The sequence below is a fragment of the Panthera tigris genome, chromosome A2 (assembly GCF_018350195.1).
Source record: "Panthera tigris isolate Pti1 chromosome A2, P.tigris_Pti1_mat1.1, whole genome shotgun sequence".
NCBI classification, from domain to species: Eukaryota; Metazoa; Chordata; class Mammalia; order Carnivora; family Felidae; genus Panthera; species Panthera tigris.
In genome coordinates, this window is record NC_056661.1 from 115,812,025 (window position 1) to 115,826,551 (window position 14,527).

At 41.0% G+C, this 14,527-nt stretch overlaps 1 protein-coding gene across 3 annotated transcripts in view; it reads right to left on the reverse strand.

Annotated features, from left to right (window-relative positions):
- The window catches only part of OSBPL3 (oxysterol binding protein like 3), a 177,754-nt gene that overhangs the window by 60,888 nt on the left and 102,339 nt on the right, over positions 1-14,527 (reverse strand). For all 3 annotated transcript variants that reach the window (XM_042968434.1, XM_042968442.1, XM_042968450.1), the window contains 6 exons: positions 7,567-7,683; positions 7,333-7,386; positions 6,243-6,356; positions 2,789-2,956; positions 2,110-2,233; positions 158-261 (listed from right to left, as the gene is read on the reverse strand). In XM_042968434.1, coding sequence (XP_042824368.1) covers positions 158-261; positions 2,110-2,233; positions 2,789-2,956; positions 6,243-6,356; positions 7,333-7,386; positions 7,567-7,683 — 681 coding nt within the window. The remainder of the gene's footprint in view (positions 1-157; positions 262-2,109; positions 2,234-2,788; positions 2,957-6,242; positions 6,357-7,332; positions 7,387-7,566; positions 7,684-14,527) is intronic.

Sequence of the window (14,527 nt, forward strand, 5' to 3'; positions counted from 1 at the left end):
AAGTAAGGGAAAACTGCAAGCAAAGTGCCCACCTCCATCCCCTTAAATTTGGCTGAAGCAACCGGCCAGATAATGTCCTACTGTTAGTACGAGGCTGGGGAGGAGAGAGGAAAGCAGGAAAACACCAGAATGCACACCGAAGAGGGATCTGGCTGACCTGGATGGCGTTGATAGCTGGCGCCGAATAGGTCCGATGCAGGACGTCCATACTTTGTAGGAGCTGGCTCATTTCTACCAGGTAGGCATGACAGTGTGCCAGGTCTGGGGGACAGGAGCAAAAGGAAGCTTCATAGCTCTTATCTTGGCATCCAGGTTTCGCTATGCTAGTGCCAACTACTTTCTGTACTTGTCTATACTATTTGATTTTCATCTGTACGGGGAAGAAATTTTATTTCCTTTTTTACAGAAGAGGCAGTACACTGTCACGGTTAAGCGCACAGATTTGGAGCAGCAGGCTGCCTCAGTTTGAACACTTCATGAACTGTGAATCTTGGGTGAATTCCGTAACCTTTCTGTGCCTCAGTTCCCTCATCTGGGAAAGGGAGATAATTATATACCTGCTTTCATATGTTGAATGGTTGACATATGCAGCATGCTTGTAGAGTGCTGGCATACTGTGAACACTAAATAAATCAGCTATCATCATTATTACCACTATTTCAAGTATTACATCATCTGCTTATAAGGACTCCAGACAGGCTAAATGAATAAAACAAAATGAAGGTTATATTGGTCTCTAAGGAAAACTGTGGATCAGGGACCCATATGAGACTTTGATGATCCTTTGCAGGTTGACCTCAGAGGAACTAACCTAAATTCTCATACCAATTCCTCCGTCACTAACTCCAAAGATAGTCCTTAATTTGCCGCTCACTGGATGATGCCTTAAGAGAGTGGCTTTCAAACTTTGGCATCACCAGAATCAACTGGAGAACTTGTTAAACCACAGATCATTAAGAACCGCCCCCGCCCCGCCCCCCCCCACTCCGGTTTCTGATTTGGTCTATCTGGGTTGAGCCTGAGAATCTGCATTTCAAATAAGTCTGCAGGCCAGGCCAATGCTGCCAGCCTAGAGGGCACTTTAAGGACTACCTGTGCCAAAATGTCAGTCCGTGAAGCTCTTGACTGTGAGGGCCAAACCTATATGGCTCCAGGTGTGACCGTATCTGCATTCAATAGGAAAAAATGCAATTTTCAAGGCCACCACCTGGTAGAGTGGCTCTCAATCATGGCTCTGCTTTAAAATCAATGGGGGAAATTTTTTAAATTATCTATGTGCAAGTTCCATCTCAGATAATTAATTCAGAGTGTCCCCAATCCCACTGGTGACTTGTTTTGGTTTTTTTTTAGTTCCCTGGGTGGTTCTGAGCTAATTAGGGATGAGACCACTGAGCTTCCTTATGGAAGAGTTCTTAATCCTGACTCTTTATCAGAGTCATTTGGGAAACTTTAAAAAATCAGTCATACCAAGACCCCAGTCCAGGCCAATTTAAAGACACTCTTGTGAACAGGGGGTACTCTTGCATTTTAAAAGCTCTCTTGGGGCACCTGGGTGGCTCAGTTAAGCGTCTGACTCTTAGTTTTGGCTCAGGTCATGATCTCATGGATCATGAGTTCAAGCCCCGCGTCAGGCTCTGTGCTGACCATGTGGAGCCTGCTTGGGATTCTCCCTCTCTCCCTCTCTCTCTCTGCCCTCCCCCCTGCCACCTCCCCCAGTCTCTCTCAAAATAAATAAATGAACTTAAAAAAAAGCTCTCTTAGTGATTCTAGAGTACAACCAGGGTAGAGAACTCCTATTTTGTGGGGATCTCCATTTGGTTCACCCACTCACCTTTAGAAGTGACTCCCAATCTTAGATGTGCACCCCTGTCATTTTTGGCACTTAAAAGAAATAGCACCCTTGAAGACTGTGATCTAGTAGGTCCAAATGGAAATCAGACCTGAGTGCTTAAAGAATATGAAAAGCAACCTGTGTGCGCACACACCCAGGCACAGATGTCAAGTTCAAATGTAGACCACTGATAGGGAGACTCATCCAAGGTGTAAATACTAACCGAGTCCAATCTACAAGCCACGACTGAAAGAAGCAGAGTTTTCAAGTCACTTTACCTTTCGAGCACTTTTCCATGTCCTCTGAAGACTGTAACCATAATGGAACACGGGTCTCACCACCACAAGAAAATGATAAATTGCTTCCAGTTTGAATTGAATTCTGCTTTGATATACTGCTACGCTGTTGCACAGATGACAAAAGCACATTATAAATGAAAACAGAGCCCAGTGAGAACACTTTAGGGTAAAGGACAACAAAGTAAGCTAGTTGCTAATGGAAGCCATCTGCCTGTAATGGGGAATAAGCTTCCACAAAGCGCTCCACTAGAGACTTTAAGCTCTGGCTGTCACCTCAGCCTGGCCAAACCATGCTATTGTGCCTTGGACTGTGGTCCTTAATTTCTTCTTCTGTCAAATGATAATCATGACAAAATAATAGCATAAATGTTGGGAAATTTTGTAATCCTGTACGGCTACAAACATACTTACTGCATTTTACAAGCAGATAAGAAAACCAAAGTCAAAATGGTCAAGGGAAATCTGGAAGAATCAGGACTATTAAATCCCTCCTTATGTGCTATTCTTCAGTTACTGTCCCAGAGATAACGGATACTCCTCGGACCCTGAGTCTGACCAACTGGACAAACAGATTTCTCCCCACAAGCTGTTCTTCCTTTAGTCAGAGCCCCCCATTTGGGACACCCCCACACAAAGCCACTCCCTTCCTTTAAATTACCTTCCTACTTGAAATGGAGTCTAAGACACCAGACGCAGAGTCTGTGACCGTGGATCCTTGGAAATAGTGATTAACGTCATGTGGAAACATGGCGATTTCATTCTGACGATACATTCTGTGGTGGCGGAGTTTAGATACCCACTCATCAAAGATTTCTTCTGACTTTACCTAAATGATATTAAATTGAAAGAGGGAAACAAGAGCGTCACTCACTCAAAGAAGCAATTATTCATCAAATTGAGACACCCTCTGTTTTCATGTTGGCACATGTAGAAATGTAGAAATATCAGTTTGTTGATTTAGTTTATATTTACGTGATTTATAGGAGCAAGTTTGAGGAGGAAATGGAGAATAAAAATGATCAAAACCTTCACTTAGGCTTTCAGTGAAGGGGCCCAATTGTTATGCTATTATTACAAAAGCAAAACATTACTACTTATATTAAACAAATCAACTAGAATTCATATTTATCTGTCTCTTAAAGCATTTCCAAGTTCACATGTCCCCACTCCTCGTATTCTTACTGAAGACACTAGCACTTTTATAATTCAGACTTTTCAAATCAATCTTCTCTGAACTGGAGCAAATTTGTAGATTCCTCCTAAAATATTTAACTTGTTAACCTTCTCTGACAAAGAATACATTGCTCAGGAATGCGAAGGTTATTTTGAAACACATTTCTTCTGTCCTTGGAAATAGAAAAAAAAAATCTGGAAAAGTATTATTGGTGATTTCCGAGATTTTTCAAACACACCTACACAAACATTTAGCCATTTCTCCATAAATGAGTATCTATCAAAGTTTACTTCCCACGAAGAATAATGTTTATAACTAGCAACTTTTATTATAAAGTATTTCATAAAAGCACTGAACAGAATGTAACAAGCACCTATACAGTAGATATTTCTTAGTAGTTAATGCTTTGTGTGTATAAGGGTATATTAATATTTTCAAAATGAAAAATGATAAATATCTATATATTAGAACAGAGACTCATGAAGTGGCAACTTAAAAATCACCCAAAAGGATGCATGGTAGGTTAACTTCCAAAAAGAAAAATCCAGGTCAATCTGTTAAAATCGTCACTAATGCTACTGCTGAGAGCAAGGATGTGGAAATAAATGTCAGCAGCCATCACTCATTTAGGAAATGTTACGTCGGCTCTTAGGTTTATTGTGTTGATTAGAAGTACATACAAGACTTAAAACCCCTCCAGGTGCTTATTGAATAGATCATTTATAAGAAAAAGCAAAACAGACTTAGATCTTTTTGTCTCCCCCTAAATTATGTTCTCAAAATGTATTTCATTTCCCAGATGTGGTTACAGCAGGAATTTTACAGGAATCTTCTGTCATCCTTTGCACTGATCTGTTCTTAGAGGCCCTTAAAAAATCGGCACCCAAAGTATTCATCTTGACTCATTTTTTATTGGTTAAATGAGGCAGAATAAAAGTACTTTATTAAATAACTGTTCAGGGGTCTGTTCCAAACTCACAAGTAGTTATAGGACTGTAGGGAGACACCCACTTAACCTCTCAGCCGCCCAGACTCTTCATCTATAAAAATAACAGAATGGGACTGGATGGCCACCATTTAAAAACTGCCAGACTCGGGGCAGCTGGGTGGCTCGGTCAGTTGAACGTCTGACTCCGGCTCAGGTCACGATCTCGCGGTCCGTGGGTTCGAGTCCCGCGTCGGGCTCTGTGCTGACTGCTCAGAGCCTGGAGCCTGTTTCCGATTCTGTGTCTCCCTCTCTCTCTGCCCCTCCCCTGTTCATGCTCTGTCTCTCTCTGTCTCAAAAATAAATAAACGTTAAAAAAAAAACAACAAACTGCCAGACTCTGAGGCTATTAAGGAGGACCCTCAGATGACCACACATATCCACACTAACACAGCTGATGGTCAAACAAATGAACAAGAAATACAGAACTTAAAGTGAATCAACACAGAGAAATATTAAACTGTATTTATCATGATATCAGTATTCAATGTTATTTTAAGGCACTCTGGTTCTTTAAAAATTAGGAATTAATCATTACTTTTATTCTGTTAACTAGAATAAGTGGATGAACAAGAACCTCTTAATTCCTGACCATGTCATAACAGTAGTAAGAGTCACTGGAAGTATGTGGAGAAACTGAAACTATTCTAGAGGAGAATGATCTTTGGAACAGGGGGTGGGTGGGATATTCTTTCTTAATTTTTTTTTTTTCAGTCATTTTCAACCAAGGAGCATTTGGCAATGGGAGACTTTTTCTGGCTGTTATAACTGAATGGGGCTTGTTACCAATATCTAGTGGGTAGAGGCCAAGGATGCCGCTCAACATCCTATAATACACAGGACAGGCCCCACAGCAAAACCTTCTCCAGCCCATGATGTCAGTAGTGTCAAGGGTGAGAAACCCTCCTTTACACAAGTAACTAGGGGCTAAGGCTAGGAAACAGTATAGGTTTGACCATCCTGTGCAGTCAATCAAGCACCTGTCTTATGCATATGTCGGCATAAGCACCACATATATGCTATGGGGAGAGTATGGGGCATCTTAAGACGTGGAACTCATCATCTCATGCTTTCATTTTTCCATCCTAATTCCCAATATTCCAAGTAATTTGCACAGGTAAGAAAAGAGTCTTAATATCTTCTCAATTAATTCCTAACATTCGGGTACCACCTAATAATTATACACAAAAACTAAACCTATTGAGCTTACTGAAGGCTGGGCATTATGCCAAGTTTCCTACATGCAGCCTTTTCTACATGGGCACTATAATAATTCCCATTCTGGGGAAGGGTGGTGAGGAAATGGAGACTTTCAGGGATTATAAAATGTGCCAAAGGCCAACAGCTAGTAAGTAGCCAGGTCCAGATCTGGTTCAGAAGCTCTTATATCATGCTTAGAACCACCTACACCAGCTGTAGGGGACAGGGCAGAAGATGGTAGTTAAGCAGCTCTCAGAGGTCCTACTTAGAAGCCCATACTTAAGGAGAAAAGTTCCTGACATCTGCTGTAGAATGAGAATTTTAATTAGCTGAAGTGGTAAGACTAAATATTCAATATGGTATTTCAGGAAACGTACGTTAACCTTTGGTAAATGGTTCTTCACTAAAGTAGGTACAATCTGGGGGAAGGAGGGGTTATTTGGAAACATGAGGATTTTTTTTATTATTGATTGTTGTCACAATCATGGTATGTATGTGGGGGGGATACGTAGGGGATAGGGGACAAAGATGCTAAACCTTTGGCAGTGTGAGAGACAGTCCTGCACAATGAAGAACCGTCCCATTTAAGATCAATAGCATCTGTTAAAAATACTCTCACAGTGAAGATCTTCTACACGTTGGTTGGATCATTTGAAATATTCAAAAGCCATCACTGACAGTACTATAACTGACATCTCTTTGCAACACAAAGAAACTGTGCAGTAGGAGGTAGCATCTGGGAAGCAATCTCACCTTCAGATGGTAGATGTGCTCTTCGGTATCCAGATCTATGCATTTTGATGACTTCTTCACAGACATCACTGAGAGCCCAACGTCAATGCAGCCATGAAGCTTCTCTCTCTCTATCTGCCGAGACGCGGAGAGGGCCACTTGAGGTTCGTGGTGTTAAAAACAGTAGTAACATCCCTGATGTTCCTTTCCTCTAGCCTCACTTTCAACATCCACTAATATAAGCATAATAACTATGACTTATCAAGCATCTGGTGTGAACCAGTACTGAATTAAGTGCTGCACATGCATGATCCGTTTTAGTCTCTGAGGGGTTCGGTAACAAGTGGCTTGCACAGCCAGTGAGTGAGAAAGCGAGAAAGTAAGTGACTGACTCCCACAGCAACGGATTCACCGGTTAGCTGTACTGCCTTCCACAGAATTAGTTTCTAGTATCTAAATTCATTTGGAAGTGATTTAAAAAGAGGAGTAAAGGCAGAAAGCTAAGACAGGCCACTGTGGGTGAGGCATTTTCTACAAATTTTCTACAAGCAACCCTACAAGACAAGAACTCGAGGAGTTAAGGGAAGTGAGAAAGAAGAGAGAAGTGCTGGGTGAGAGAAGGACCCGCACAAGGGGCAGGACCCACAGTCATTCCAGCCCTCGGGGGCTATCTGCCTAGTGTTCACACAACAGGGAAATTCACATCACCTTCATCAAGGGCCTTCTCCACCAAACCCCCTTGGCCACTGTAAGAGTGGGAGTGATACTTGTTGTATGTTTTGCTCTGGTTATCTCAGGAGGAAAACATGTTTTCCCACCCAGACAACCCCTCAGCCCAAACCTAAGACCAGAAAAGACCCCTGGATGTGCAGTTGGGTGTGGAGAGGAGACCTTCACCCTTCACTTGGTGGGCAAACTGAGCCCACCCAAAACCCAGGGCCGGGACACCGTGGAGCACACACCTCTGGTCCATGTGAAAGAACTATTCCTCCCTATGGTTTCCAGTTCAGAAAAAGGCCATCCCCAAATGTGTATGATTTCATCCATGGGGTGACAACAATTAGCCCTGCAGAGTACTTTTATAACATATTTGATTAATAAGAAGACTTACATCGGTTTGGCTCTTGGCATATTTCAAGATTCCTTTGTCCAGATAGAAAAATCTCTGTGGGGAAGAAAGTAAAATTCACTAAGATGTTCCATTTAAAGATCCATCCTTCCCTGGGTCCCAATTTTCAACTTCAAATTAAAGGCAAGTGCCTGATAATCGACTAAGTACAGCACCTAAGTACTGATGAGGGCAATGTGGGAGCAAATAAAGGTAATGTCAAGGCCAATGTCTTACCTTGTGCCAGCCTTTCAAGGGCCATTTCCTCTTTTTCAGCAAGAATCCTTTCTGCATGGGCGGCTCCTGGGTGTAACTCATCTCTCCTCTCAGCCCTTCCACCACCTCCCAGCTGTCCTGTTCCAATAAAACGGCTCGTGTTTAAATGGCTACCTTTAAAAATAATAACCATGTTCAGAAGCACTGTGTCCTAGTGGGAAATCCATGCAAGATGGTGAGCTTGGCTGGGTTTGTTGGGGAGAATAAGTTAAAATTTAATTTTCATACAGGTCCTAGACTTCATGGATTTAACACTGTAATTTAATGGCATCAAATTTGATTTTTTTTTCAAAAAAAAAAAACATTGCCTAGAAGGGAATGTTTCTCTCTTTTGGTGCTTGAACACAGCTAATGGTAAAGCTTTTCCTCTAAATTCTATTTTGGTTACCTTTGACATCATCACACATTTACTGTTTACTTGCCACGAGACTTCAGTCTGAATTTTAACCAAAAGCTACATAAGTCAGGTGGGAATATGAGGAAACTGGCTTAAGAACTGGCTGAAAAGTATGAGATGGAATGCAAGTTGGTAAACACAACAATTTGGTCGAAATGACAATTCAGTTGCAAGCTAATCTCTTCAAATTCCAGATATTTAAATATTGGAAATTGTAAAGCACCAAAAAGGTGTTTTTGAAACAAGTATTTTTACCCTTTGTTCCCAGAAATGTCCTCCACACCCTTCTTTCGTTTCAAAAACTTTTGGGGGGAGGGCAATTTTTGCTCTACTGAGCTGTTTGTAATTTTGAAGAGGGACAAACAGTTATTACAACCAATCTTTTGTTGTTGGCTATCTAGATTGTGTCAACTAATTGACTGAAAAAGGATTTAAAAGGGAAACACTAAAGAAAAACACTAAAGATTCTGAAAATTTATTTTTAAATGCTTAAAAATGCACAAACTATTGCAAAGCTACCAAGATAGACCAAAATTGACAATACTTTAGAGGCTGAGATAATGGATTTTTATTTTACTAATGGATTGGCATACATGAAATGTACAGATATTAAGAATACAGCCTGGGGGCGCCTGGGTGGCGCAGTCGGTTAAGCGTCCGACTTCAGCCAGGTCACGATCTCACGGTCCGTGAGTTCGAGCCCCGCGTCAGGCTCTGGGCTGATGGCTCAGAGCCTGGAGCCTGTTTCCGATTCTGTGTCTCCCTCTCTCTCTGTCCCTCCCCCGTTCATGCTCTGTCTCTCTCTGTCCCAAAAATAAATAAACGTTGAAAAAAAAAAATTAAAAAAAAAAAAAAAAAAAAAAAAAAAAAAAGAATACAGCCTGATGACCTTCAACACCTCTACCATCAGTAACTACCATCCAGATCAGACAGAAACATTTCCAACACAGGATAAATAAGTTTGGATGAACATGTCCTTCCCCAAACCCTCCAGCTTTTCTCAGATATTACTGGCCTATAACACACGTAAGTTGAAAGTATACGATGTGATGAATTGATACACCTCCATCCTCCCCATCACTACCACATTTGGGGGGGGAGCGGTGATAACATTCCAGATCTACTTTCTTAACTTTCAAGTATATAATATGGCATTGTTCATTACAGCCACCATACTGTACATTAGATCCCCCAGGATTTATTCATCTTAGGGCCAGGAGTCTGCACCATTTGACTAGCATTTTCCCAGTCCCACCCTTTCCCACCCCCGTGAGAGACCATTCTACTCTCTCTTTCCAAGAGTTCAGCTTTCTTAGATTCTGTATATAAGTGGCAACACACAGTATTTGTCTTTCTCTGACTTATTTCACTTAGCATTATGCCCTCAATGTCCACACATATTTTTGCAAAGGGCAGGATTTCCTTTGTTTTAACGGCTGAATGATATTCCCCTCTTGTTTGTGTAACTCATTTTTTTTTAATCCATTCATCCACTGATGGACACTTAGGTTGTTTCCTTGTTTTGGCTACTGTGAATAAAGCTGTAATGAACGTGGGGTGCAAATATCTCTCTTCAAAAAACAAACCTGTTCTTTTGGCCAAGATTTCATGTTGACTAACTTGCTCTTCATCAAATCTCCAGACTGTAGGCAAGGATTACAGGTAGAGGCCAGAGGAATCAGGGGATGCGACAGTAAGTCTGGACCGGAACCAGGCAGCAGAAGTATTATGATTCAAGTCTCAGGGAACGGTCTAATGGGAGGGCACAGGAACCACAGGGGGTCCTGGGTGCTCTGGCTCATTTTCTGTATTGTCAAGTTCAACACGTGGGAAACACCTGATAACAGGAACACTCCTCTATTTTAGCCAGTGAACTCTTTATATAACAATCCTGGCGGATCTGCCTTATATCTGATTGCACTTTACAGTTAAAAGGTACAGTTAAAGGTACATTCCAGACTTTTGAAATGTGGTAGTGGCATCCCAAGATCTGGAGTTGTAAAAGGGAATTCTTCAATGGAAAAAAGCAAAGCTTATCTTTAGTTCTTAAATTAGACGACTTTTTCAGAAAGGTAGTGATGTCAAATGAGATTTCTTTATAGCATTACCAATTATTCAAGGTCAGTTATATCCAGACAACAAATGGAGAATTCATATTATTAAGTTTTGAGAAGCCACATGCACACACGTGCAGGTGCACACACACACACAACTTCTGTTCACATGTATTTCAGCTTAAAAAGCCATTCCTCAAAATTTAAAAATGTTAATGAATTTTTAAGGTTAAGTTAAAAATTCTACCTCCTTTAGGAAGCCTTCTTCAAAGGAAAGTAGTATTTCATCCCAGAAACTCCATCAGCATTCCATCTTACTTTTCAAATGGTTCAGTGCTTACTTATGATAGTATATGTGAAATTTTATCATCCCTACTAGACAACAGACTCCTAAAGGGTGTCAAATGTCTGGTTCACTTCTGATTTCTTCACAATACCTGACCTGCTGTCCTGTGAATAATATGCTTCTGATCGGCAAATAAGTAAACTTAGTCTTGGAGTAACACTGCACACAGATTTATGTTCTTGGAATATCAAATATTGGTATGCATTTGAAATGTGCCCAGTATCTTTGGGCCAAATGACTATTTACAAATTAAATACAGCACATTCATATTTGTGAAAGAGGGTGTACGTGTGCGTTATCATTGTGAAATGAAAATCTATGGCTCAAAACCTTTTGGAAAGTACTCTAAGGGGTACTAGGTCCTTTCGATTTGTTTTAAGATACCCAAGCAGAAGGCAACATGCAGTGATAATACTAGACAATCACACGCATCTGCTCAACACATTCAGTTGTGCAGAATGCAAATGCTGAGAGGGATTAGACGTTTATTGCATACTTTACAAAACTGAAAAAAAAACGGAATGAGATCATATCTGTAGTTGAAAGAAAAACAAGAATTAAATTTCAAAAATGTTTCAAGGATTCATGTTAGAACTAGATCTCTCCTAAATTCTTCAGACATAATACATTCCTGCCAATGAGCCAACGTGGAGGGCAGGGAATTATACTACATTTGTTGGCATTTAAAGTAAATAAGCCAGAAAGGGTTTGCATTTATTCTAAACCAAGTATCATCTTTTTTCCTCACTTTATTTCTACCTGGGCTCAGAACTTAAAACTCTTACCAGGTTGGAAAAGCCAGATTTAAAGTATTTAAGAAAGTGAAGACTCTTCTTGACTGAGGAAGAAAGCTCTGTAGCCAACTCCTTTTCTGCGCTTGCCATCCAACTCCTCCCCTCCCAACTTCCCTGTCTGTCACTGTCCTTGAGTCATGCTGAAACCTGAGAGCCAACATGCAGCCAGCCTTCTCAGCGGGAGGGGGTGGGGGGGGGACAATACTCTCCCCTCTGCGGCTGCTGGAATCATGGGGGCACTTTTAGTTATCATGGTATCTCTGGTCTAATGGCCGAGATCCAGGAATGGTAAATGTCCCACAATGCCTCAGTCTTTTAGACAATGAAAAAGCTGTCCCACTCAAGACTTTCCAAAGTGCCAGTGGACATTTTTGTTGGTGAAACCAGTTTATAATTACTTGAGCACAGAACTTGACTCTGTCTCACATCCATACCAAAGTATTTCTGCAGAGTTTTTATACACTTAGAATTCTTGGTGATGCAACTACCAGATAACTGAGGGAAAACTATATCTCCTTCTGTCTGAGACTTTAACAAGCATCACACGCCATTTTGGAGAATTGTGTCACTGAAGGCGATGTCACTTGTGGTATTTAAGCTATTAGCACAACACACCTGTATGGGTCTGCATCAGTAGCTGCCACATTTTATATACATGTATATCTGACCACATCATTATATCTTCTGGTATAATCACATGGGGGTTTCCATACCTTAAAATAAATATTTTAGTATGAACCACTTTGAGCTTTCCTTTATATTATAATAAAGCATTATATTAATATTTTCAAAATTATGTGTGCAGATGTTAATAAATTAATAACATAATTTAATAATAAATTTCATTTGAGGGGAGTAAAGGGGTTATTAAAATAATGGTCATAATAAGGGGACATTGTTTTGGTGGAATTAAGAACCACTGCTAAACCTGACACAAATTCTATGAGAAGAAACGCCAGGCCAGGACATGGCATAGTGAAATTGCTTTGCAAATGGGAGGGCTTAGTTAATTTCTCATAAATAAGTACAATTGGTTTTATCCTCAAAATGTTTATCTTCTGTGTCTCTTCTGTGTCCCTTCTGTTCCCTAGGCACCACCCTGACCCAGGCCCTCATCCAACGTGGTTTCCCAAGGCTCTCCACTTCTATAATCATTTATGGCGCTCCATTATGCCCTACCTTCCATCCAATATACAAATGAATATAATGTAATGCTTGTCTTCGTTTCCACTTCTGTGGTACATTTATATTGTTCCAGCCTCCCAGAATCTTCTCTTGATCTTTTCCACCTATGCAAACGCTTCAAAATTTTAGTTCAGTTTCTGAAATTTTCCTACATTATCCAAAACCCATCAATCGTATACTCCTGTAAATACAGTAGCAATATTACTGTCTGCTACCAGATAACTCAGGGTTTAATTAATTCATCATTTTTTTTTCACTTTTATCCCCAAGGATAAAAGTTTCTGAAATGGTTTCTCCCTGACCATCTTTTCAACTTGCTCTTTAAAACCCCAGCAATGAACTAAATATGCATAAATAAAAGAATTCTCCTGGGCTTATTAATTGTTGGGGTTTCAAACCAGGAAATGGATTAAGTTCTCAAGCCAAGTAAACAGTACTAGGTAGTTGGTTAACAAGGAAGAATTAAGTTGTATCCACACTTTAATATAGCCTGCCATTAAAATTTTTTTTATTGTTTATTTTTGACACAGAGAGAGACAGAGCATGAGTCGGGGAGGGGCAGAGAGAGAGGGAGACACAGAATCTGAAGCAGGCTCCAGGCTCTGAGCCGTCAGCACAGAGCCTGATGCGGGGCTCGAACTCACAGACGGGGAGATCATGACCTGAGCTGAAGTCAGATGCTCAGCCGACTGAGCCACCCAGGCGCCCCTATAGCCTGCCATTTAAAACACAAAAGGATAGTGCCCCAGGAAATACTATCAAATGGGTCTACTAACACAACACATAAATACAACAATATAAACAATAATAACATAAAATAACTGGAGAACACTTTCTAGCTCCATGAAAGCAAGAACCTTTTCTATCTTGTTCACTACTAATAGGGCACAGTAGATATGAATCAATATGTTCAACAAATAAATGAAACACGGTAACTAAATATATTAAGCATGTACTATCTGCCAGGTAATATACTTACATTATTGCACTTAATCCTTGAACGAGCCTGTGAGGTTGGATTAGTATCCTTATTTTTGGAACGTGGAAACTTTCGGAAATTTTTGGAATGAGGAAGAGAGCATCAGATAACTTCCCCAATGCTATAAAGCTACCAAGTAGTAAAGCCACCTGATTTCAGAACCTACATTTTTAACCATTCTGCTACGTTTTATAATATATTGCATATTCTGCTATAATTTAAATATATAAATTCTGATGATGTACCAGAGTAAATGCCAAGCAGTGGCCAAGATCCTGAAGCAACTTGAAGAGGTTAGGAAGCTTTGCCCTATGGATAGAAGACAAGCAAGTTCTGGGGTACTGCTCAGAGCGACCACGTTTCCTATCCTATAGTCCCACCAAACTGGGGCAGGAAATCAGCCTGTACATTTTAACTCAGCCAATTCTTTGCATATTTTATATTTCGAACGTCTTCGCCATCTACCTCTTAGCCTGCGAATTCTCACTTGCCCCAAACCTTCTCCTTAGGGCACAAATTCTCTCCCTCCTCAGCACTTACGCAAATCTCAAATGAGTCTCTCTTTGAGCCAGAAGAATGTGGGTTCTGTGAGGACAGGGACAGGGTCCTCTTTGTAGAGATCTCACTACCGGGGACATAGGGGTCCTGAATAAATGAGTCATTGATTGAATGAGTCTGAAGAACAAGGCGGGTATGAAAAGGGGCCAACAGAGCCCTCAGGGCGAGGGATTTTAATCATGTGTGCTGGAATGGGGTGAGCGGGTACTCAGGGCAGAAAAAAAGCCAGCTTCTCTGGACTAAAGGGACCAGGTGTCCTGAAGTGGCTGTTTGTGTTCCGCACACCTGGTGACCAGGAGTAGGATATGTACCTTGAGCTGAATGCAGCACAGGGTGGACTTGGACCCCAGAAGATCAAGGTCCTGCTGACTTAGCCCAACACAGCTGAGCCGATCTCCCGCCCTGGGGATGTCAGGCTAAAAGCTCACCAAGAATACAAGGTAGAGAAATGTGACAGGATCTGGGGGCGGGTGGGGAGGGGGGGGGGCAGCGGCTTCTTAAGGTTTTTGCTTCAGTTTAACTGAAGACAGTCTGGCACTGTCGTCCGGCATTAAATTCAGTCTCTTTTACTGAATGTCAAAAAAGTGCCAAATATAGAAAGCTGCTTTG